General features: G+C 42.3%; 1 protein-coding gene across 3 annotated transcripts in view; it reads right to left on the bottom strand.

Annotated features, from left to right (window-relative positions):
• Positions 1–751: 751 nt before the first annotated feature.
• LOC121531870 (rho family-interacting cell polarization regulator 1) overlaps positions 752–25453 on the bottom strand; it is a 137555-nt gene continuing 112853 nt past the window's right edge. For all 3 annotated transcript variants that reach the window (XM_041837393.2, XM_041837394.2, XM_041837395.2), the window contains 9 exons: positions 24587–24723; positions 16368–16536; positions 10592–10727; positions 10254–10415; positions 5557–5715; positions 5018–5214; positions 2813–2896; positions 2607–2697; positions 752–2383 (listed from right to left, as the gene is read on the bottom strand). In XM_041837393.2, coding sequence (XP_041693327.1) covers positions 2283–2383; positions 2607–2697; positions 2813–2896; positions 5018–5214; positions 5557–5715; positions 10254–10415; positions 10592–10727; positions 16368–16536; positions 24587–24723 — 1236 coding nt within the window. In that variant the 3' untranslated portion in view covers positions 752–2282. The remainder of the gene's footprint in view (positions 2384–2606; positions 2698–2812; positions 2897–5017; positions 5215–5556; positions 5716–10253; positions 10416–10591; positions 10728–16367; positions 16537–24586; positions 24724–25453) is intronic.

Raw genomic sequence — 25453 nt, 5'->3', positions numbered from 1 at the left:
GTACAAAAATTAAATACAATATTAGGTAAGTTGAGAAATAAATATAGTAGGCTCAGTGGAGGCTGCTGAGGGGAGGACGGCTCATAATAATGGACACAGATTCTGCTCCAGCCATTACCACGAGCCCATCCTCCCCAATTAAGGTGCCACCAACCTCCTGTGGTAGGCCTAGCCTATAGAAAGCTGATGGGATCCTCCTCTTTTTAATAGAGGCCATCACTCTGTTTTCTCATGCAAATGCATAGCCTATAGAAATGTTGCCCAACATGAGCTCATGGGCTCTCATTAAGTGTTTGATTAGATTTTCGATTACATTTGCATTGATGTCAAAGTGATTAGAGGGACAATAGAGTGCTGAGTACCAGGCAGTTAGCAAGTTTGGTCAATTAATTATGACCATCAGCAGCATCAGAGCTTGGAGAAGCCGTGAATAAACGGTCACGTGGAATTTGACTGCCTTCATGACTCGTGACCGCTGTTGTGTTATTAATACGGTCAGTCACCACCGGTGTGGCAGTAACATGGTAATGTCACAGCCCTAGGCACATGCTGTATTATATATTTATTAAACAGACCTATAATAAACCCTCTTTGAATCTGTATGCCTCTTGTGTAGCTGTACCAAAATTCATAAAGATTTTCCAGATTGCTTTTATCAGTTTGAACGATTCTTTATGTCCCCCCCGTTTACTTACATTTTAATAAACATAGGGAAATGATACATTATCACATCCTCTCACAAAAGGAAACATCAATTTTGAACACATTTTTATTAATAATTTGTTTACATTTGATGCCAGGCAAGATATTTGCCAGACAATATACTTCTATAGAAAAAAAGAAATCTAAAGAAAATCACTTATTTTGCTGCACAATTTGAGTCATAAGGAAAATATACTTTGCTGCAGTGTTTGTATTAACACTGAATCTCTTCATACTTAAAGTATTTCATCTCATGTCTCATACCGCTCTCCACTTTAACTTGAGGCACTTATACTCTGAAGAAGCTTTTTAAGTTGTCCATTGTTATTAAGTCCTATATAATAAAACCAGAGGAGGCTGGTGAGAGGAGCTATAGGGGGACGGGTACATTGTGATGGCTGGAATGGAATAACTGGAAAGGTATCACACATATGGAAACCACGTTTGACTCCGTTATGCCATTCCAGCCATTACAATGAGCCCGTCCTCCTATAGCTCCTTCCACCAGCCTCCTCTGAATAAAACGGATGAATCTGCAAAGTAAATAATATAGAATGAATGCAGGTTCTCGTCCCACCCTGATTCCACACTTTATGGCCAGCAGGTGGCCAGTACAAGCAGTTTGGTTGTCTGTTTCAGTGAGAAGTTTTCTGCTCCAAAAAGGCAAAGTCCACCACAGTTTTAAGTTTTCAATAATAAATGATAATAAAAAAGAACTCCACCACCCATACAGCTGAAATAATTTTCAGTTATATCGCAAGTGGCACGAGTCTCAGGAAGTGCATGATGAATTTACTTACAGTAGATTGTTTCAACAATAGCAAGTGAATTACAACACAATTATTTAACATGTACACTTCCAGTGGAATATATATTTACATAAAGCATATAATGATAGTATGGAATGATGGCACTGTCATAACTGTTTTCCCAGACTTCTTCTCCCTGGCCGGCAACAAGCTCCTCATCAGACTGGTCCTAGAGTGTGGAACTGCACCACCATCATCTCCTGAGGAACAACCAAATACCTTCCATCCCCATGACTTACTTCAGTACTCCTTCCACACACAGATATTCTCCACACAGACCATCACCAACCAGCTTCATTACAAATACCGCAGATCAAAAGTGCATTTCCCCCGAAAAGTCAACATATTACTTTCCCACTTTGTTCTATCCATGCCATGATCTGACACAATGATTATTGTGTCCTTCCATCCATTCATCATCCCAGCTATGCTTACATGATTCAGAAGGCAACACCACCAGGCCAAAATGTACTGTAAGGCAGTAAAATACTTTCCACCCCTCTTCATCGCGTCTACAATTCCACAGTTCTTCATGAGCAGTTGTCACTTACATTACACACAGGTTGGTAATATATGCGAGTTTAGTTCACTGACTTTATGTCAAGCTGTAGATGTCATCCCATTGTTAGTGAGTGCATTTGACAGTCAGCATCCTTTTTGCATCTGGGTGTATTGCACCCTCTTTGACAGTGTGTGTGTGTGGCATGATAATGGTTCTGTAATAGTGTGTTGACATTAGCATGAGGGTATCAGTATTCCTTTGTGGTGGCGTTAGAAGGCGGTGCTGGCCATGCTGCCAGGGGAGAAGAGGCATGGCACTCCTTCCTGCAGAGATATCTCAACGTGTCTGTGTGCCAACTTCCCCTCCTCACCTGGATGGAACACACAGAACATTAATCACACACGTGTCTTACATTTACATTACATTTAAGTCATATAGCAGACGCTCTTATCCAGAGCGACTTACAGTTAGTGAGTGCATACATTTTCATACTCACTCTTTCCCTCCCACAGAAACCCCACTCTCTGTGCCCCTTTATCACTTGATATCACTCAGTCTCCTATCAAACTTATATTTCTTATCCTTCTACATACCAAGCACCAGCAGAGCTTGTTTAGCAGCATCCCGCACATCCTCCTTGTCCGATCGACAGAGATAGATCAGCTGTTCAATGCTCTCTTTGGCCTGCAGAACATAAAAAACAGAGTGGACAACAGACTGACTCCAGACACTAGGGTACGTAAAGTAAAAAAAACTGATGGAGATTGTTGAAGAGGTGTGACTAAGTGGTAAGACTGACCTTCAGACATGCAAGTGCTTTACAGCCACACACTCTCGTCTCCACGCTCTCATTCTCCAGAAGCTCCAGACAGCTTACCAGGGCCTGGGGTAAAATACACTATCATTTTCACAAACACACACACACTATATATACAAAAGTATGTGGACACCCCTTCAAATTAGTGGTTTCGGCTATTTCAGCCACACCTGTTGCTGACAGGTGTATAACATCAAGCACACAACCATGCAATCTCCAAAGACAAACATTGGCAGTAGTATGGCCTTACTGAAAAGCTCAGTGACTTTCAACGTGGCACCGTCATAGGACCTTTTCAACAAGCTAGAGATGCCCCGGTCAACTGTAAGTGCAGTTATTGTGAAGTGGTAGGCCACACAAGCTCACAGAACGGGACCGCCGAGTGCTGAAGTGCGTAGCGCGTACAAATCGTCTGTCCTCGGTTGCAACACTCACTAACGAGTTCCAAATTGCCTCTGGAAGCAACGTCTGCACAAGAACTGTTCGTCGGGAGCTTCATGAAATGGGTTTCCATGGCCGAGCAGCCGCACACAAGCCTAAGATCACCATGCGCAATGCCAAGCGTCGGCTGGAGTGGTGTAAAGCGCTGCGCCATTGGACTCTGGAGCAGTGGAAATGCGTTCTCTGGAGTGATTAATCACGCTTCACCATCTGGCAGTCCGACCGTCGAATCTGGGTTTGGTGGATGCCAGGTGAACGCTACCTTCCCGAATGGTATGGGGCTGTTTTTCATGGTTCGGGCTAGGCCTTTTAGTTCCAGTGAAGGGAAATCTTAACGCAACAGCAGACAATGACATTCTAGACGATTCTGTGCTTCCAACTTTGTGGCAACAGTTTGGGGAAGGCGTTCTCTGGAGTGATGAATCACGCTTCACCATCTGGCAGTCCGACTGACGAATCTGTGTTTGTCGGATGTCAGGAAAACGCTACCTGCTCGAATGCATAGTGCCAACTGTAAAGTTTGATGGAGGAGGAATAATGGTCTGGGGCTGTTTTTCATGGTTCGGGCTAGGCCCCTTAGTTCCATTGAAGGGAAATCTTAAACACTACAGCATACAATGACATTCTAGATTATTCTGTGCTTCCAACTTTGTGGCAACCGTTTGGGGAAGGCCCTTCCCCATTTCAGTATGACAATGCCCCCGTGCACAAAGCGAGGTCAATTTTCGGGATCGGTGTGGAATAACTTTTCTGGCCTGCACAGAGCCCTAACCTCAACTCCATCGAACACCACTGGGATGAATTCGAACGCTGACTGCGAGCCAGGCCTAATCGCCCAACATCAGTGCCAGACCTCACTAATGCTCGTGGCTGAATGGAAGCAAGTCCCCGCAGCAATGTTCCAACAACTAGTGGAAAGCCTGTTATAGCAGCAAAGGGGGGACCAACTGATTTTGGAATGAGATGTAGTGTAGTGTGAATCCACATTGGTGATCCTAGCATCTTCATAGAGATAACACTTTTTAAGAGGTGCATTTTAAAAGTTCTACAGTGAGTATGGCCTTAAATCAGGGTTTTAAAACGTTTCTTGCCCAGGGATCACCTCCCAGGCAGACTGTCGATCCAGGGACCCCAATCATACATTAGCAATTCTTGCCTTATCAGCTGAATTATAATGGCAAGAAGAAGTAATCAACATTTTAAAATGAATAGATTTGGTAGATCGTTTTTCATTATTTTGACCTCCCTACATAATAATTGGAAGAGGTAGTGTAAACTCTAACAAAGCCTATTAGCTAGAAAGGTAACTCCAAACACATTTTCGCTAAGAGCAGCTGTTTAGCTGGTTAAATAAAGGTTAGCCATGTGTTGGCAAGAAAGCTTACCAGCAGCCAGAGGCACTTGGTAGCCTATTCACGGGCGCTTTTTCAAAGCCCATGTCAGATACTCCAGTGAGTGTAATTGGCTCCAATGAGTGCAATTTGCTTAATTATTGACAACACAATATTAGGAGTTGAGCAATAGTTGACATCATTAGAATATAAATATATATAGAACAGAATATATAAGATATACTCCTCTTCTCTATTGTAGGTACGTAATTTGAAATTTGTTAAGTCTGTTGGTGCTAGCGATATTCATAAAAACCAAAATTGAATAAATATTTTTTTATACATTTACGCAGACCCCCTGCAGTACCCCTGGTTGAATACCCCTGCCTTAAATTAATGTGTCTCTTGGTCTCACCCTCTCTCGATGGCGTGTTTGGTTGGCTAGGCTCCGTAGCAGGGAGCTAGCTGAGGCAGAAACCTTCCCCCGCGGGTCCCTGAGCAGCAGGCTGACAGCATGCAGCCCCTCCCTCTTCAGGCTGCTCTCTGGTGGCCTCTTCAGGGCCTTCACCAGCACCTCCTGGTCTCCTGACTGCAGGCTCTGAACCAGCCACACTGAGGGGGGGAAAGAGTGGAGGGTGGACAGAGAAGCAGAGAAAGAGACAGGACAGGGTGTGTGTTGTGGGAGGAAAAGGAAACACACAGAGAGAGAGAATAAGGTTGGGAAGAGAAAATAGGAAAAAGACAATAGGATGAGGAGATTATGCTATAGTGGGTGTGGTGTAAGAACAACAATGAGATCAATCAGCCATTTAAATACTGTACATTCATCATGACTGACCATAGAGCAAAGTGGCTGTCTGTAACCTGGTAAGATACATTAACACATTTATTAACACCAACTCCAAGCAATTAAGGCGGCCATTCACTACCATAGTCAGTCTCCCAGACACTCACCCTCCTCTGCCAGTTCAGTGATGTGTGTGTCCAGCTCGCTCACTCCCTCTGCCTCCAGGTAGCTCCAGAACTGGAAGAGGGTCAGCATCTCTCTAGCTGCCCCGTCCCTACGCTTTGGCAGCCTCCTCTCCAGAATCCTCTCCACCAGACGCAAGAACACTAGACACAGCACAGAGAGACATAGGTCAGACGTGACAGGATAACACTTTAACAGCTCTTCTCTAATGTATGGATCTGTGATATAATATAGGCCACTGGAATCAAAGCCAGGAGCATTGCATTGCTGATCACAAACTCCTCCTGAGGGAGAGTGTTTTAGACCATGTATCTCTATGTTAAAATATACAGTGGCCAGTTTATTAGGTACTGGGTTGAACCCCACTTTGCCTCCAGAACAGCCTGAATTGGGGCATGGAAACGTTGCCCAATTGGTATCAAGGGACCTTACGTGTGCCATGAAAACAACCCCACACCATTACACCACCAGCCTGTACCGTTGATGCCAGGCAGGATGGGGCCATGGACTGATGTTGCATGCTGACTATGCCATCAGCATGAACAAACAGGAACCGGGATTCGTTGGACCAGGCTACGTTTTTCCACTCCTCAATTGTCCAGTGTTGGTGAACGCATGCCCATTGGAGCAGATTATTCTTGTTTTTAGCTGATAGGAGTGGAACCCAGTGTGGTCGTCTGCTAGAAACAGCCCATCCGTGAAAAGGACCAACGAGTTGTGCGTTCCGAGATGCCGTTCTGCACACCACTGCACGTCATTATTTGCCTGTTTGTGGCCCGCCTGTTAGCTTGCACGATTCTTGCCATTCTCCTTTGACCTCTCATCAATGAGCTGTTTTTGCCCACAGGACTGCCGCTGACTGGATGTTTTTTATTTGTCGCACCATTCTCTGTAAACCCTAGACACTGTCGTGCGTGAAAAGCACAGGAGGCCAGACGTTTCTGAGATACTGGAACCAGCGTGTGTGGCAACATTGATCATACCACGCTCAAAGTCGCTTAGGTCACTCGTTTTGCCCATTCTAACGTTTAATGCCTGTCTGACTGCTAGCAAGCTACGGCCACTTGACTCACTGTCTGTAGGAGCGAACCATTTTAGTAAATGGGGTGGTGTACCTAATGAACCGGCCACTAAGTGTATGTATGTATGTATGTATGTATGTATGTATGTATGTATGTATGTATGTATGTATGTATATATATATGTATATATATATGATATATATATATGTATATATATATGTTATATATATATATATATATATATATATATATATATATATATATATATATATATATATATACACACACACACACACTGCTCAAAAAAATAAAGGGAACACTTAAACAACACAATGTAACTCCAAGTCAATCACACTTCTGTGAAATCAAACTGTCCACTTAGGAAGCAACACTGATTGACAATAAATGTCACATGCTGTTGTGCAAATGGAATAGACAACAGGTGGAAATTATAGGCAATTAGCAAGACACCCCCAATAAAGGGGTGGTTCTGCAGGTGGTGACCACAGACCACTTCTCAGTTCCTATGCTTCCTGGCTGATGTTTTGGTCACTTTTGAATGCTGGCGGTGCTTTCACTCTAGTGGTAGCATGAGACGGAGTCTACAACCCACACAAGTGGCTCAGGTAGTGCAGCTCATCCAGGATGGCACATCAATGCGAGCTGTGGCAAGAAGGTTTGCTGTGTCTGTCAGCGTAGTGTCCAGAGCATGGAGGCGCTACCAGGAGACAGGCCAGTACATCAGGAGACATGGAGGAGGCCGTAGGAGGGCAACAACTCAGCAGTAGGACCGCTACCTCCGCCTTTGTGCAAGGAGGAGCAGGAGGAGCACTCCCAGAGCCCTGACCTCCAGCAGGCCACAAATGTGCATGTGTCTGCTCAAACGGTCAGAAACAGACTCCATGAGGGTGGTATGAGTGCCCGACGTCCACAGGTAGGGGTTGTGCTTACAGCCCAACACCGTGCAGGACGTTTGGCATTTGCCAGAGAACACCAAGATTGGCAAATTCGCCACTGGCGCCCTGTGCTCTTCACATATGAAAGCAGGTTCACACTGAGCACATGTGACAGACGTGACAGAGTCTGGAGACGCCGTGGAGAACGTTCTGCTGCCTGCAACATCCTCCAGCATGACCGGTTTGGCAGTGGGTCAGTCATGGTGTGGGGTGGCATTTATTTGGGGGGCCGCACAGCCCTCCATGTGCTCGCCAGAGGTAGCCTGACTGCCATTAGGTACCGAGATGAGATCCTCAGACCCCTTGTGAGACCATATGCTGGTGCGGTTGGCCCTGGGTTCCTCCTAATGCAAGACAATGCTAGACCTCATGTGGCTGGAGTGTGTCAGCAGTTCCTGCAAGAGGAAGGCATTGATGCTATGGACTGGCCCGCCCGTTCCCCAGACCTGAATCCAATTGAGCACATCTGGGACATCATGTCTCGCTCCATCCACCAACGCCACGTTGCACCACAGACTGTCCAGGAGTTGGCGGATGCTTTAGTCCAGGTCTGGGAGGAGATCCCTCAGGAGACCATCCGCCACCTCATCAGGAGCATGCCCAGGCGTTGCAGGGAGGTCATACAGGCACGTGGAGGCCACACACACTACTGAGCCTCATTTTGACTTGTTTTAAGGACATTACATCAAAGTTGGATCTGCCTGTAGTGTGGTTTTCCACTTTAAGTTTGAGTGTGACTCTAAATCCAGACCTCCCTGGGTTGATAAATTTGATTTCCATTGATAATTTTTGTGTGATTTTGTTGTCAGCACATTCAACTATGTAAAGAAAAAAGTATTTAATAAGATTATTTCATTCATTCAGATCTAGGATGTGTTATTTTAGTGTTCCCTTTATTTTGTTGAGCAGTGTATATATATATATATATATATATATATATATATATATAAATATACACACATACAGTGGGGAAAAAAAGTATTTAGTCAGCCACCAATTGTGCAAGTTCTCCCACTTAAAAAGATGAGAGAGGCCTGTAATTTTCACCATAGGTACACGTCAACTATGACAGACAAATTGAGGAAAAAAATTCCAGAAAATCACATTGTAGGATTTTTATGAATTTATTTGCAAATGATGGTGGAAAATAAGTATTTGGTCACCTACAAACAAGCAAGATTTCTGGCTCTCACAGACCTGTAACTTCTTCTTTAAGAGGCTCCTCTGTCCTCCACTCGTTACCTGTATTAATGGCACCTGTTTGAACTTGTTATCAGTATAAAAGACACCTGTCCACAACCTCAAACAGTCACACTCCAAACTCCACTATGGCCAAGACCAAAGAGCTGTCAAAGGACACCAGAAACAAAATTGTAGACCTGCACCAGGCTGGGAAGACTGAATCTGCAATAGGTAAGCAGCTTGGTTTGAATAAATCAACTGTGGGAGCAATTATTAGGAAATGGAAGACATACAAGACCACTGATAATCTCCCTCGATCTGGGGCTCCACGCAAGATCTCACCCCGTGGGGTCAAAATGATCACAGGACCGGTGAGCAAAAATCCCAGAACCACACGGGGGACCTAGTGAATGACCTGTAGAGAGCTGGGACCAAAGTAACAAAGCCTACCATCAGTAACACACTATGCCGCTAGGGACTCAAATCATGCATTGCAAGATGTGTCCCCCTGCTTAAGCCAGTACATGTCCAGGCCCGTCTGAAGTTTGCTAGAGTGCATTTGGATGATCCAGAAGAGGATTGGGAGAATGTCATATGGTCAGATGAAACCAAAATATAACTTTTTGGTAAAAACTCAACTCGTCGTGTTTGGAGGACAAAGAATGCTGAGTTGCATCCAACGAACACCATACCTACTGTGAAGCATGGGGCTGGAAACATCATGCTTTGGGGCTGTTTTTCTGCAAAGGGACCAGGACGACTGATCGTGTAAAGGAAAGAATGAATGGGGCCATGTATCGTGAGATTTTGAGTGAAAACCTCCTTCCATCAGCAAGGGCATTGAAGATGAAACGTGGCTGGGTCTTTCAGCATGACAATGATCCCAAACACACCGCCCGGCAACGAAGGAGTGGCTCCGTAATAAGCATATCAAGGTCCTGGAGTGGCCTAGCCAGTCTCCACATCTCAACCCCATAGAAAATCTTTGGAGGGAGTTGAAAGTCCGTGTTGCCCAGCGACAGCCCCAAAACATCACTGCTCTAGAGGAGATCTGCATGGAGGAATGGGCCAAAATACCAGCAACAGTGTGTGAAAACCTTGTGAACACTTACAGAAAACGTTTGACCTGTGTCATTGCCAACAAAGGGTATATAACAAAGTATTGAGAAACTTTTGTTATTGACCAAATACTTATTTTCCACCATAATTTGCAAATAAATTCATTAAAAATCCTACAATGTGATTTTCTGGATTTTTTTTCTCATTTTGTCTGTCATAATTGACATGTACCTATGATGAAAATTACAGGCCTCTCTCATCTTTTTTAAGTGGGAGAACTTGCACAATTGGTGGCTGACTAAATACTTTTTCCCCCACTGTATATATATATATATATATATATATATATATATATATATATATATATATGTGTGTGTGTGTGTGTTTTATTGTCACATACACTGGATAGGTGCAGTGAAATGTGTTATTATACATGATAGTGACACAACAACAGTATCACACCTGTGTCTGCCAGGCTGGCTCCTCTCTCGGGCAGTCTGTTGGTGTAAGCAGCAGCCAGTGTTGTGATGAAAGCCTCTGTGGAGGTGCTGTACACACTGCCATTGTCTGTACACTGCTGCCATAGCAATGTTGCCCCTTGGCACTGTTCTAACTGGGGAACCACTACTCCAGGAGAGAGGCAGAAGAAGGAAGACAGACGGAAAAGAAAACAAGTTAGAGATGATAGTAATTTAATCATCTACAATTACAGTAGTTAACCTTTATTATATCCTTAGATTTGTCAGTGAGTAAATGAATATGCTGTTTTATTGTCCTCCTCTCAGTTGTAATGAACTCACCCTCATCTGGCTGAGTGGCTCCTCCAGGGGTCTCCTTGGCAACGTGTCTGATAAGCTCGAGGACTCGGGCCTCCCTGAGCAGGCGGTCCAGAGCATACATCTCCCCACAGCGCAGAGGCCCAAAGGTCCCCAGCCTCTGCACAGCACACAGCATAAACCATTAGGTGTCACAGGCATCACATAGCCAAAATTGATACAGCAATTCAGAACATTTGGTGAGACCACAGATGCCACATTTTTAAATATCATTATTACATTAGAACTGGGAGCTGTTGCTCTGCTTATCAATAATTTTGGCAGCTCAACACAAACGCACCTATGTATGAGATTTTAATTCTTAAACTAATTTGGTTTAGAGTGTCATACATAAGAGGACACCATTGAGCGCAAACTGGTTAAATCAACGTAGTTGATGTAATTTGTCAATGTATTGCGACGTGAATCTACGTGATAAATACATTGGATTTGAAAAAAGTAATCAACGTAAATTGTGTTTTGAGGGTGAAATTTCAACCACAGGATTATGTCATCATGGTAACCAAATTTCAACATAGACAATCCTTGAATAAAAACAGTTGAATTTGTACCTTTAAAACAATGTCAGATTTTCAACGTTATATCCATTATCAGAAAAATGTTATATACCTCCTACTGGATAATTGATCTATCGACAGCTACCCTTTGGTCTCCCATCCAAGGTTTTAATCAAGCAATGCTTGGTTATTTGTCACTTACTATTACCAATATGCTATCGTGATAATGATTGATGAGAGATCAACTTAAAAAATGAAATAGATTTTATCTAAGTAATTCCAAAGGGTATCAGTCATTCCAAAAGGGTAGGTTTAACAGAGCAAATGAAATGGGACCATACTTTACCTATCAATCATCAATTATGCTATTTAGGCCTATATAGCATTAGCAAAGTCATCAATAGCAATTGTTTTAATTCAACCCAGAATTTTACTAAAAATAGACAATACAATAGTCCTAGGGTTTCAAGCTCTGGTTGATTTTAAAATGTAATGATATTTAGTCTATGATTTAATTCCAGTTTGTCTACAAATTAAAATAGGATAAATTGGATTCACTACTCCATCTCAACCAAAAATGTAAGTTAAAGAATATGACTACATCAAAATCAAACTTTATTTAAAGTGAATTTAAAGTTTGATTTGAATTAGTCCTATTCAAGCAGACCACCATAGTCCCTGTGCCCAAGAAAGCGAAGGTAACCTGCCTAAATGACTACCACCCCGTAGCACTCACGTCGGTAGCCATGAAGTGCTTAGAAAGGCTGGTCATGGCTCACATCAACACCATCATACCGGAAACCCTAGACCCACTCCAATTTGCATAACGCCCCAACAGATCCACAGATGGCGCAATCTCAAATCGCACTCCACACTGCCCTTTCCCACCTGGACAAAAGGAACACCTATGTGAGAATGCTGTTCATTGACTGCAGCTCAGCATTCCCAAAAAACTGTCAAAGACTCCAGTCACCCAAGTCATAGACTTTTCTCTCTGCTACTGCATGGCAAGCGGTACCGGCGCTCCAAGTCTAGGTCCAAAAGGCTCCTTAACAGCTTCTACCCCCAAGCCATAAGACTGCTGAACAATAAATGAAATGGCCACCCAGACTATTTACATTGCTTTAGTTTATTTTGTAAATATTTTCTTAGCCATTTCTTGAACTGCATTGTTGGTTAAGGGCTTGTAAGTAAGCATTTCACGGTAAGGTCTACATCTGTTGTATTCGGCGCACGTGACAAATACAATTTGATTTGATTTGATTCTATAACTTAGATTTTTGGTTGAGATGGAGATGTGAATCCAACATACACTACCGTTCAAAAGTTTGGGGTCACTTAGAAATGTCCTTATTTTCGAAAAGAAAAGCAATTTTTTTGTCCATTAAAATAACATCAAATTGATCAGAAATACAGTGTAGACATTATTAATGTTGTAAATGGCTATTGTAGCTGGAAACTGCTGATTTTTTATGGAATATCTACATAAGCGTACAGAGGTTGTTTTGTCTTCACTATTATTCTACAATGTAGAAAATCGTAAAAAATTAAGAAAAACCCTTGAATGAGTAGGTGTTCTAAAACTTTTGACCAGTAGTGTAAGTCAAAACTGTAACTAGGACATTCAATGTCGTCTTGGTAAGAAACTTGTGTATATTTGGCCTTGTGTTTTATGTTATTGTCCTGTCTCACAGTGTCTGTTGGAAAGCAAACTGAACCAGGTTTTCCTCTAGGATTTTGCCTGTGCTTAGCTCTATTCCATTTATTTTTATTTAAAAAAACTCCCTAGTCCTTGCCAATGACAAGCATAGCCATAGCATGATTCAGCCACCACCATGCTTAAAAATATGAAGAGTGGTACTGTGATGTGTTGTGTTTGCCCCAAAGTTAATTTCTTTGCCACATTTTTGCATATTTACGTTAGTGCCTTAATTTGCAAAAGGATGCATGTTTTGGAATATGTACAGTGAGGGAAAAAAGTATTTGATCCCCTGCTGATTTTGTACGTTTGCCCACCGACAAAGAAATTATCAGTCTATAATTTTAATGGTAGGTGTATTTGAACAGCGAGAGACAGAATAACAACAAAAAAATCCAGAAAAACGCATGTCAAAAATGTTATAAATTGATTTGCATTTTAATGAGGGAAATAAGTATTTGACCCCCTCTCAATCAGAAAGATTTCTGGCTCCCAGGTGTCTTTTATACAGGTAACGAGCTGAGATTAGGAGCACACTCTTAAAGGGAGTGCTCCTAATCTCAGCTTGTTACTTGTATAAAAGACACCTGTCCACAGAAGCAATCAATCAATCAGATTCCAAACTCTCCACCATGGCCAAGACCAAAGAGCTCTCCAAGGATGTCAGGGACAAGATTGTAGACCTACACAAGGCTGGAATGGGCTACAAGACCATCGCCAAGCAGCTTGGTGAGAAGGTGACAACAGTTGGTGCGATTATTCGCAAATGGAAGAAACACAAAATAACTGTCAATCTCCCTCGGCCTGGGGCTCCATGCAAGATCTCACCTTGTGGAGCTGCAATGATCCTGAGAACGGTGAGGAATCAGCCCAGAACTACACGGGAGGATCTTGTCAATGATCTCAAGGCAGCTGGGACCATAGTCACCAAGAAAACAATTGGTAACACACTACGCCGTGAAGGACTGAAATCCTGCAGCGCCCGCAAGGTCCCCCTGCTCAAGAAAGCACATATACAGGCCCGTCTGAAGTTTGCCAATGAACATCTGAATGATTCAGAGGAGAACTGGGTGAAAGTGTTGTGGTCAGATGAGACCAAAATCGAGCTCTTTGGCATCAACTCAACTCGCCGTGTTTGGAGGAGGAGGAATGCTGCCTATGACCCCAAGAACACCATTCCCGCCGTCAAACATGGAGGTGGAAACATTATGCTTTGGGGGTGTTTTTCTGCTAAGGGGACAGGACAACTTCACCGCATCAAAGGGACGATGGACGGGGCCATGTACCGTCAAATCTTGGGTGAGAACCTCCTTCCCTCAGCCAGGGTATTGAAAATGGGTCGTGGATGGGTATTCCAGCATTACAATGACCCAAAACACACGGCCAAGGCAACAAAGGAGTGGCTCAAGAAGAAGCACATTAAGGTCCTGGAGTGGCCTAGCCAGTCTCCAGACCTTAATCCCATAGAAAATCTGTGGAGGGAGCTGAAGGTTCGAGTTGCCAAACGTCAGCCTCGAAACCTTAATGACTTGGAGAAGATCTGCAAAGAGGAGTGGGACAAAATCCCTCCTGAGATGTGTGCAAACCTGGTGGCCAACTATAAGAAACGTCTGACCTCTGATTGCCAACAAGGGTTTTGCCACCAAGTACCAAGTCATGTTTTGCAGAGGGGTCAAATACTTATTTCCCTCATTAAAATGCAAATCAATTTCTAACATTTTTGACATGCGTTTTTCTGGATTTTTTTCTCTCACTGTTCAAATAAACCTACCATTAAAATTATAAACTGATAATTTCTTTGTCAGTGGGCAAACGTACAAAATCAGCAGGGGATCAAATACTTTTTTCCCTCACTGTATATTCTGTACAGGCTTCCTTCTTTTCACTCTGTCATTTAAGTTAGTATTGTGGAGTAACTACAATGTTGTTGATCCAGCCTCAGTTTTCTCCTATCACAGCCATTCAACTGTTTCATGTTTTAAAGTGGTGAAATCCCTGAGCGGTTTCCTTCCCCTTATTAATTACACCATCCAATGTGTAATTAATAACTCCACCATGCTCAAAGGGATATTCAATGTCTGCTTTTTTAAAATTACAAATAGGTGCCCTTCTTTGTCAGGCATTGGACAACCTCCCTGCATTTTGTGGTTGAATATGTGTTTGAAATTCACTGCTTGACTGAGGGACCTTACAGATAATTGTATGTCTTCACAATTGTTGTAATAATCTATGCAGCATCTCGAACAGCATTGATCACTTGCACCATGTACTTTTAATCATCTCGAACGGCATTGATCACTTGCACCATGTACTTTTAATGTAATTAATCTGCAATCCAGGGCCCGGTTTCACAAAAGCATCTTAAGGCTAAATTCAGTAGGAGCATCGTTAAATCTCTGAGCTGTTTCCCAAAACCATCGTTACTAAAGTTGCACTTGAAAACGCTTGTTATTTACCGACTGCCTCAGACCACTCGTAAAACAACTAAGTGTGTCCCTTCCGCATCACTTTATATACAGAAGATCTCCGGTATACACAGAATCAGTATGTTTATCTGTCTCTCTGTGACCACTGATAACTTCAAAACAAAGTTGACTACAAATAGACTAAAGTTGACAATGTTTTTGCAATTGTTACAGAGGATAAAATTATGCTTCAAATGAAAACCGAGAGGACTACATTAAAAGTTAAATGCAGTAGGCCTATAAGCTACATGTCTATATATTTCAAATCATATTGGCTACGGTCTGTAATTTGTTACTCAATATATTTTATGTGTAATGGGCGCAATGATGTGCGCCTCAATATTTGCAGCCATAGGTGATAATATCTCTCTAGAAGTTGATCCGTTGTCAGTATTTTGGAATAATTTGAATGTTAAAGTAACGTTTCAATGGAAAGCTGATCCAAGAGCAGCGCTGCTTTTCTTTTCGATCCTACCAGTATGAACACATGCATGCCTCAACGGCGCACATAGTGAGCATTGTCTCTGCGTTGTGTTTTGGGAAACATGTTACATCTTCGGCCGTTGTAGGAGCAATGCATTGTTAAAACACTCGTAAGCCTTTAAATTCCATCGCTATCGGGAAACTGGGCCCAGCCAGGTCATTTGGTTGTGCTATTAGATGAAGCACAGTGATCACATTAGTCTGTTGTATAAATAAACAAAATATCTGACATTGTATTCCCATTTGAACTTTGCTGTGCTTTTAAAATGGTTGAAAGCCAGTGATAGACATTTGAGTGACAACTAAATCAAATCTGAAAAAACATCCATATACATTTTGTTGTGCTTTTAGATGGTTGAAAGCATAGTGATAACACATTAGAAATTCAACTAACCTTTGGCTGTCTTTTTGAGTGGGTGAATATACTGTAAGTTGTAATGTCATTGATCAACGTCTCCACCAAATATTACCCAATTATCCACGTTGAAATGCCGTAGTGTGCCCAGTGAGACCATGGTGTGTTTTGCAGTGGTGGGAATAGTGTTTTGTTACTCATATATGGAGTAAATCATGATGGAGTAAATCATGATCCTCACCAGAAGTTGGGCGCTGCAATTCTTCAGATGAACCAGTAGGGCGTGGTCTAGAGCCTGGCAGCCAGTGCTCACAGGTCCAGAGGAGGTGGACTCCCAGCATCTCTTCTCACGATCTTCATCTCCCTCTGCACTCTCCTCTGACGGCCTGCCGGGGGCACTGTGGCGCTCACTAAACACAACATCCACACAGGAGTACAGGTACAGTATGAGCAAAGAGGGTGGAAAAAATTAAGATAGGTCACTCAGGCCATTTACCATTGAAAAAAAAGGTAACTTCCGGTCTACTTAACTGGGTGTGTCTCCCATAAACACCAATGCAATAGCAGCTGGGTCTAGTCTACTTAGTTCATTGACTTCAAATCAAATCAAATTGTATTTGTCACATGTGCCGAATACAACAGGTCCTTAACCAACAATGTAGTTAAAAAAAAAGTAAGACAAATTTGCTAAATAAACTAAAATAAAAATAGTAACTAAATAAAATAAGAATAACAAGGCTATATACTGTACAAGGGGTACTGGTACAGGGTCAATGTGCAGGGGTACGGGTTAGTCAAGGTAGTTGAGGTAATATGTACATGTAGGTAGGGGTAAAGTGAGTATGCATAGATCAGTGGTCACCAACCGGTCCAAGGCATTCCTAGTCGATCAAAAAACATTTATGTAAAACACCCAATGATAAAGCCTTGCGTTCCTAATTTTTTTATTCATCTTGCGCTGTTGGTGGTAGGTGTACTCGATTCAGCTGCCCTACGCGCCGGGTAGGCAAATACCTTCAAACTCAGTGCCTCTTTGCTTGACATCATGGGAAAATCAAAAGAAATCAGCCCTCAGAAGAAAAATTGTAGAGCTCCACAAGTCTGGTTCATCCTTAGGAGCAATTTCCAAACGCCTGAAGGTACCACGTTCATCTGTACAAAAAATAGTACCCAAGTATAAACACCATGGGACCATGCAGCCGTCATACCGCTCAGGAAGGAGACGAGTTCTGTCTCCTAGAGATTAACGTACTTTGGTGCGAAAAGTGCATATCAATCCCAGAACAACAGTAAAAGACCTTGTGAAGATGCTGGAGGAAACAGGTACAAAAGTATCTATATCCACAGTAAAACGAGTCCTATATCGACATAACCTGAAAGGCCGCTCAGCAAGGAAGAAGCTACTGCTCCAAAACCGCCATAAAAAAGCCAGACTACGGTTTGCAACTGCACATGGGGACAAAGATCGTACTTTTTGGAGAAATGTCTTCTGGTCTGATGAAACAAAAATAGAACTGCTTGGCCATAATGACCATCGTTATGTTTGGAGGAAAAAGGGGAACGCTTGCAAGCTGAAGAACACCATCCCAACCGTGAAGCATGGGGGTGGCAGCATCATGCTATGGGGGTGCTTTGCTGCAGGAGGGACTGGTGCACTTCACAAAATAGATGGCATCATGAGGAAGGAAAATGATGTGGATATATTGAAGCAACATCTCAAGACATCAGTCAGGAAGTTAAAGCTTGGTCGCAAATGGGTCTTCCAAATGGACAATGACCCCAAGCATACTTCCAAAGTTGTGGCAAAATGGCTCAAGGACAACAAAGTCAAGGTATTGGAGTGGCCATCACAAAGCCCTGACGTCAATCCTATAGAACATTTGTGGGCAGAACTGAAAAAGCGTGTGCGAGCAAGGAGGCCTACAAACCTGACTCAGTTACACAAGCTCTATCAAGAGGAATGGGCCAAAATTCACCCAACTTATTGTGGGAAGCTTGTGGAAGGCTACCCGAAACGTTTGAACCAAGTTAAACAATTTAAAGGCAATGCTACCAAATACTAATTGAGTGTATGTAAACTTCTGACCCACCTGGAATGTGATGAAAGTAATAAAAGCTGAAATAAATAATTCTCTACTATTATTCTGACATTTCACATTCTTAAAATAAAGTGGTGATCCTAACTGACCCGAAGACAGGGAATTTTTACTAGGATTAAATGTCAGGAATTGTGAAAAACTGAGTTTAAATGTATTTGGCTAAGGTGTATGTAAACCTCCGACTTCAACTGTACATACATACATACATACATACAGTACCAGTCAAAGGTTTGGACACCGCCTCATTCCAAGGTTTTTCTTTATTTTTACTATTTTCTACATTGTAGAATAGTGGTGAAGACATCAAAACTATGAAATAACACATATGGAATCATGTAGTAACCAAAAAAGTGTTAAACAAATCAAAATATATAATATATATTTAAGGTTCTTCAAATAGCCACCCTTTGCCTTGATGACAGCTTTGCAGACGCTTGGCATTCTCTCAACCAGCTTCACCTGGAATGCTATTCCAACAGTCTTGAAGGAGTTTCCACATATGCTGAGCACTTGTTGGCTGCTTTTCCTTCACTCTGCGGTCCGACTCATCCCAAACCATCTCAATTGGGTTGAGGTCGGGGGATTGTGGAGGCCAGGTCATCTGATGCAGCACTCCATCACTCTCCTTCTTGGTAAAATAGCCCTTACACAGCCTGGAGGTGTGTTGGGTCATTGTCCTGTTGAAAAACAAATGATAGTCCCACTAAGCCTAAACCAGATGGGATGGCGTATCACTGCAGAATGCTGTGGTAGCCATGCTGGTTAAGTGTGCCTTGAAATCTAAATAAATCACAGACAGTGTCACCCGCAAAGCACCCCCACACCATAACACCTCCTCCTCCATGCTTTACGGTGGGAAATACACATGCAGAGATCATCCGCGGAGACACCGCGTCTCACAAAGCCACAGCGGTTGGAACCAAAAATCTCATATTGGGACTTCAGGCCAAAGGACACATTTCCACCGGTCTAATGTCTATTGCTCGTGTTTCTTGGCCCTAGCAAGTCTCTTCTTTTATTGGTGTCCTTTAGTAGTGGTTTCTTTGCAGCAATTCGACCATCAAGGCATGATTCACACAGTCTCCTCTGAACAGTTGATGTTGTGATGTGTCTGTTACTTGAACTCCATTAAGCATTTATTTGGGCTGCAATTTCTGAGGCTGGTAACTTTAATGAACTTATCCTCTGCATCAGAGGTAACTCTGGGTCTTCCATTCCTGTGGCGGTCCTCATGAGAGCCAGTTTCATCATAGCGCTTGATGGATTTTGCGACTGCACTTGAAGAAACGTTAAAAGTTCTTGAAATGTTCCGTATTGACTGACCTTCATGTGTTAAAGTAATGATGGACTGTCGTTTCTCTTTGCTTATTTGAGCTGTTCTTGCCATAATATGGACTTGGTCTTTTACCAAATAGGGCTATCTTCTGTATACCTCCCCTATATTGTCACAACACAACTGATTGTCTCAAACGCATTAAGAAGGAAAGAAATTCCACAAATTGACTTTTAAGAAGACACACCTGTTAATTGAAATGCATTCCAGGTGACTATCTCACCAGGAATGCATTTCAATTAACGCTACAGTACCGCTTGCCATGGCTTTCATTGAACCAGAAAAAAATGAGTGGGATGTCTCGCTTCCTCTTCCATATGAGCACCAGTTTTCCCTTATATTTATTTAGCCACCACTGCTAATTCGTTGCCGCCACTCCAAAAAATATGATAAATAAATAACATTCCTGCAGTTAGCATGCCAATTGCACGCAAACCTTAAAACTTGAGACATCTGCGGCATTGTGTTGTGTGACAGAGTGGCCTTTTATTGTCCTCAGCACAAGGTGCACCTGTGTAATGATCATGCTGTTTAATCAGCTTGTTGATATGCCACACCTATCAGGTGGATGGATTATCTTGGCAAAGGACGAATGCTCACTAACAGGGATTTAAACAAATTTATGCACAACATTTGAGAGAAATAAGCTATTTGTGCATATGGAAAATTTTTGTGATCTTTTATTTCAGCTCATGAAACTTTACATGTTGGGTTTATATTTTTGCTCAGTATGTACAGTGGGGAAAACAAGTATTTGATACACTGCTGATTTTGCAGGTTTTCCTACTTACAAAGCATGTAGAGGTCTGTAATTTTTATCATAGGTACACTTCAACTGTGAGAGACGGAATCTAAAACAGAAATCCAGAAAATCACATTGTATGATTTTTAAGTAATTAATTAACATTTTATTGCATGACATAAGTATTTGATACATCAGAAAAGCAGAACTTAATATTTGGTACAGAAACATTTGTTTGCAATTACAGAGATCATACGTTTCCTGTAGGTCTTGACCAGGTTTGCACACACTGCAGCAGGGATTTTGGCCCACTCCTCTATACAGACCTTCTCCAGATCCTTCAGGTTTCGGGGCTGTTGCTGGGCAATACGGACTTTCAGCTCCCTCCAAAGATTTTCTATTGGGTTCAGGTCTGGAGACTGGCTAGGCCACTCCAGGACCTTGAGCTGCTTCTTACAGAGCCACGCCTTAGTTGCCCTGGCTGTGTGTTTCGGGTCGTTGTCATGCTGGAAGACCCAGCCACGACCCATCTTCAATGCTCTTACTGAGGGAAGGAGGTTGTTGGCCAAGATCTCACGATACATGGCCCCATCCATCCTCCCCTCAATACGGTGCAGTCGTCCTGTCCCCTTTGCAGAAAAGCATCCCCAAAGAATGATGTTTCCACCTCCATGCTTCACGGTTGGGATGGTGTTATTGGGGTTGTACTCATCCTTCTTCTTCCTCCAAACACTGCGAGTGGAGTTTAGACCAAAAAGCTCTATTTTTGTCTCATCAGACCACATGAGCTTCTCCCATTCCTCTTCTGGATCATCCAGATGGTCATTGGCAAACTTCAGACGGGCCTGGACATGCGCTGTCTTGAGCAGGGGGACCTTGCGTGCGCTGCAGGATTTTAATCCATGACGGCGTAGTGTGTTACTAATGGTTTTCTTTGAGACTGTGGTCCCAGCTCTCTTCAGGTCATTGACCAGGTCCTGCCGTGTAGTTCTGGGCTGATCCCTCACCTTCCTCATGATCATTGATGCCCCACAAGGTGAGATCTTGCATGGAGCCCCAGACCGAGGGTGATTGACCGTCATCTTGAACTTCTTCAATTTTCTAATAATTGCGCCAACAGTTGTGGCCTTCTCACCAAGCTGCTTGCCTATTGTCCTGTAGCCCATCCCAGCCTTGTGCAGGTCTACAATTTTATCCCTGATGTCCTTACACAGCTCTCTGGTCTTGGCCATTGTGGAGAGGTTGGAGTCCGTTTGATTGAGTGTGTGGACAGGTGTCTTTTATACAGGTAACGAGTTCAAACAGGTGCAGTTAATACAGGTAATGAGTGGAGAACAGGAGGGCTTCTTAAAGAAAAACTAACAGGTCTGTGAGAGCCGGAATTCTTACTGGTTGGTAGGTGATCAAATACTTATGTCATGCAATAAAATGCAAATTAATTACTTAAAAATCATACAATGTGATTTTCTGGATTTTTGTTTTAGATTCCGTCTCTCACAGTTGAAGTGTACCTATGATAAAAATTACAGACCTCTACATGCTTTGTAAGTAGGAAAATCTGCAAAATCGGCAGTGTATCAAATACTTGTTCTCCCCACTGTATGTACGTACACATACATACATACTGTACATACATACAGTGCCTTCAGAAAGTATTCACACCCCTTGACTTTTTCCACATCTTGTTGAGTTACAGCCTGAATTTTAAATGGATTAAATAGAGATTTTGTGTCACTGGCCTACACACTATATCCCATAATGTCAACGTGGAATTATATTTTTTGAAATGTTTACAAATTAATTAAAAACGAAAAGCTGTAATGTCTTGAGACAATAAGTGTTTTGGCAAGCCTAAGTTCAGGAGTAGAAATGTGCTTAACAAGTCACCAAATAATATGCATGTTTCACATGAATTTTGAATTACTACTTCATCCCTGTACCCCACACAATTATCTGTAAGGTCCCTCAGTCGAGCTGTGAATTTCAAACACAGATTCAACCACAAAGACCAGAAAGGTTTTCAAATGCCTCGCAAAGAAGGGCACCTATTGGTAAATGGTTTAAAAAAAAGCAGACATTGAATATCCCTTTGAGCATGGTGAAGTTATTAATTACACTTTGGATGGTATATCAAAACACCCAGTCACTACAAAGACACAGGCATCCTTTCTAACTCAGTTGCCGGAGAGGTAGGAAACCACTCAGGGATTTCACCATGAGGCCAATGGCGACTTTAAAAACAGTTACAGAGTTTAATGGCTGTGACAGGAGAAAACTGAGGTTGGATCAACAACATTGTAGTTACTCCACAATACTAACCTAAATGACAGAATGAAAAGAAGGAAGCCTGTACAGAATAAAAATAGAAAAAACTTTGTCCAGAATACAAAGCGTTATGATTTGAGGGAAATCCAACAACACATTACCCATTACCACTCTTCATATTTTTAAGCATGGTGGTGGCTGCATCATGTTATGGGTATGCTTGTCATTGGCATGGACTAGGGAGTTTTTTTGGATACAAATCAAATGGAATATTAATCAGCACAGACAAAATCAGTCTGCTTTCCAACACAAACTGGGAGACAAATTCACCTTTCAGCAGGACAAAAACCTAAAACACAAGGTAAAATATACACTGGAGTTGTTTACCAAGATGACATTGAATGTTTCTGAGTGGCCTAGTTACAGTTTTGACTTGAAAATCTATGGCAAGACTTGGAAATTGCTAGCTAGCAATGATCAACAACCAACAACCAACTTGACAGAGCTTGAAGAATTTTTGAAAATAATAATGTGCAAGTATTGTACAATCCTGGTGTGGAAATCTGTTAGAGACTTACCCAGAAAGACTCACAGCTGTAAATCACTGCCAAAGGTGACTAACATGCATTGACTCAGGGGGTTGAACACTTATCTAATCAAGATATGTTTTATATTTATTTTATTAATTGTCTTTTTCTTTACAGATATTTTCCACTTTGACATTAGTATTTTGTGTAGATCATTTAAAAAAAGAACACAATTAAATCATTTTAATCCCACCTTGTAACAACAAAATATGGAACAAGTCAAGGGGTGCAAATACTTTCTGAAGGCACAGTATAATAAATAAATATAAATAAATAAACAGTATACATTTACTTATTGTTGAAATTAATTTTCGGGATGGTAAGATGTTTGTGTTACTTTAAATGGCTAAAACCAGATATAAAGTATGTAGAAAAGACAATAGAGCTATATATTTTATAAATGAGATCATCTTTGAGAACTAACACCAAAATAAAAAAGGGAAAATCTAAAATTCCCAAAATGTCATGGGCCCCCATTTATTTTGTTATAATGTTTGAGTCACTCAGATAGCATCAGAACACAGCATAATCCATGGCAAAATGTGTAGAATTGCAGGAAATTTGCTTTAAAACATTTTCTCTCAGCCCTATGACAAAATTTGTAGAATTGCAGGAATCTAGCTTTAAAACTGCAACAAAATAAATCTGCCCCATAGCTTTAAATAGCAAAATGGGCCTCTTGGTCGTGACAGTGCCTTTAGACACATTTACATTACATTTACGTTTTAGTCATTTAGCAGACGCTCTTATCCAGAGCGACTTACAGTTTGTGAGTGCATACATTTTCATACTGGCCCCCCGTGGGAAACGAACCCACAACCCTGGCATTGCAAGCGCCATGCTCTACCAACTGAGCTACAGGGGACACGACAGGGGACAGGGGACACGCGAGTACCCCCCCCCCACCACCACTAACTTTGCCACTGCTGCTGAATAAAATCCTAGGGGAAACGCTGAGAACATCAGGAAAGTTGTTGCCAAAGAGTGGTACCCCAGAGAGCCATGGCTTGTCACTACAGGTAGCGGCAGGTAGCTTAGTGGTTAAGAGCGTTGTGCCAGTAACCGAAAGGTTGCTGGTTCTAATCCCTGAGTCGACTAGGTGAAAAATCTGTCGATGTGCCCTTGAGCAAGGCACTTAACCCTGATTGCACCTGTAAGTCGCTCTGGATAAGAGCGTCTGCTAAAATGACTAAAATGTTTTTAAAAATGTCACGTCACATTTAGACCAGGTGAAGGCATTATCATTCAGAATACCAATGACCTTCTCTCATCATCACTCACATCCAGCATATTTAAAGCTGTGTTGTGGGATCTCTTCACTAGATGGCAGTAAGTGACCACAGGGAAATAAAACTATCTCCTTTACGAACAAAACTTGTAATCTGTATAACTGTGATGGAATTTAGGGAGGGAAGCCATTTTATGGAACCTGACCTGTCCGTCACACTCCTCTTCTCCCCGTTCTCCTCCTCTTCATCCTCCAGGTCTGAGGTGTTGAGAAAGTCAAAGCTGCCCAGGGCCGTCTCCACCGTCAGACTCTGGACACTGGACGAACGACTGCAGGTGCGGCCCTTTAGAACACACTTGTTATAGAGAGACATGCACACATGTACTCAAACATACTGACAAAACCTTTTATTTTTCACCAATCCACTTTAATGCCATATACAGTGCCTTAAGAAAGTATTCATACCCCTTGACTTATTCCACATTTTGCTGTGTTGCACATTTATTGAAAATGAAATACAGAAATCTAATTTACATAAGTATTGACACCGCTGAGTCAATACTTTGTAGAAGCACCTTTGGCAGCGATTACAGCTTTGAGTACAGTTTGAGTCGTCTTTGGTATGTCTATCAGTTTTGCACATCTGGATTTGGGGATTTTCTCCCATTCTTCCTTGCAGATGTTCTCAAGCTCTGTTAAGTTAGATGTGGAGCTGTGGTGAACAGCAATCTTCAAGTCTTTCCATAAATGTTCAATGGGGTTCAAATCTGGGCTTTGGCTAGCCCACTCAAGGACTTTCACATTCTTTTTCTGAAGCCATTCCAGCATTGTATGCTCTATGCTTGGGGTCATTGTCCTGTTGGAACGTAGATCTTTGCCCCAGTCCAAGGTCGTTTGCACTCTGAAAGGTTCTCAACAAGGATTTGCCTGAACTTGGCTCCATTAATTGTTCCCTCTATCCTTACCAGTCTCCCAGTCCCTGCCGCTGAAAAGCATCCCCATAGCATGATCCTGCCACCACCATGCTTCACGTAGGGATGGTGTTAGATGGGTGATGAGCTGTGCCTGGTTTT

This window comes from Coregonus clupeaformis, chromosome 19 (assembly GCF_020615455.1).
Source record: "Coregonus clupeaformis isolate EN_2021a chromosome 19, ASM2061545v1, whole genome shotgun sequence".
Classification (NCBI taxonomy): domain Eukaryota; kingdom Metazoa; phylum Chordata; class Actinopteri; order Salmoniformes; family Salmonidae; genus Coregonus; species Coregonus clupeaformis.
This window is presented reverse-complemented; position numbering and strand designations above follow the sequence as displayed.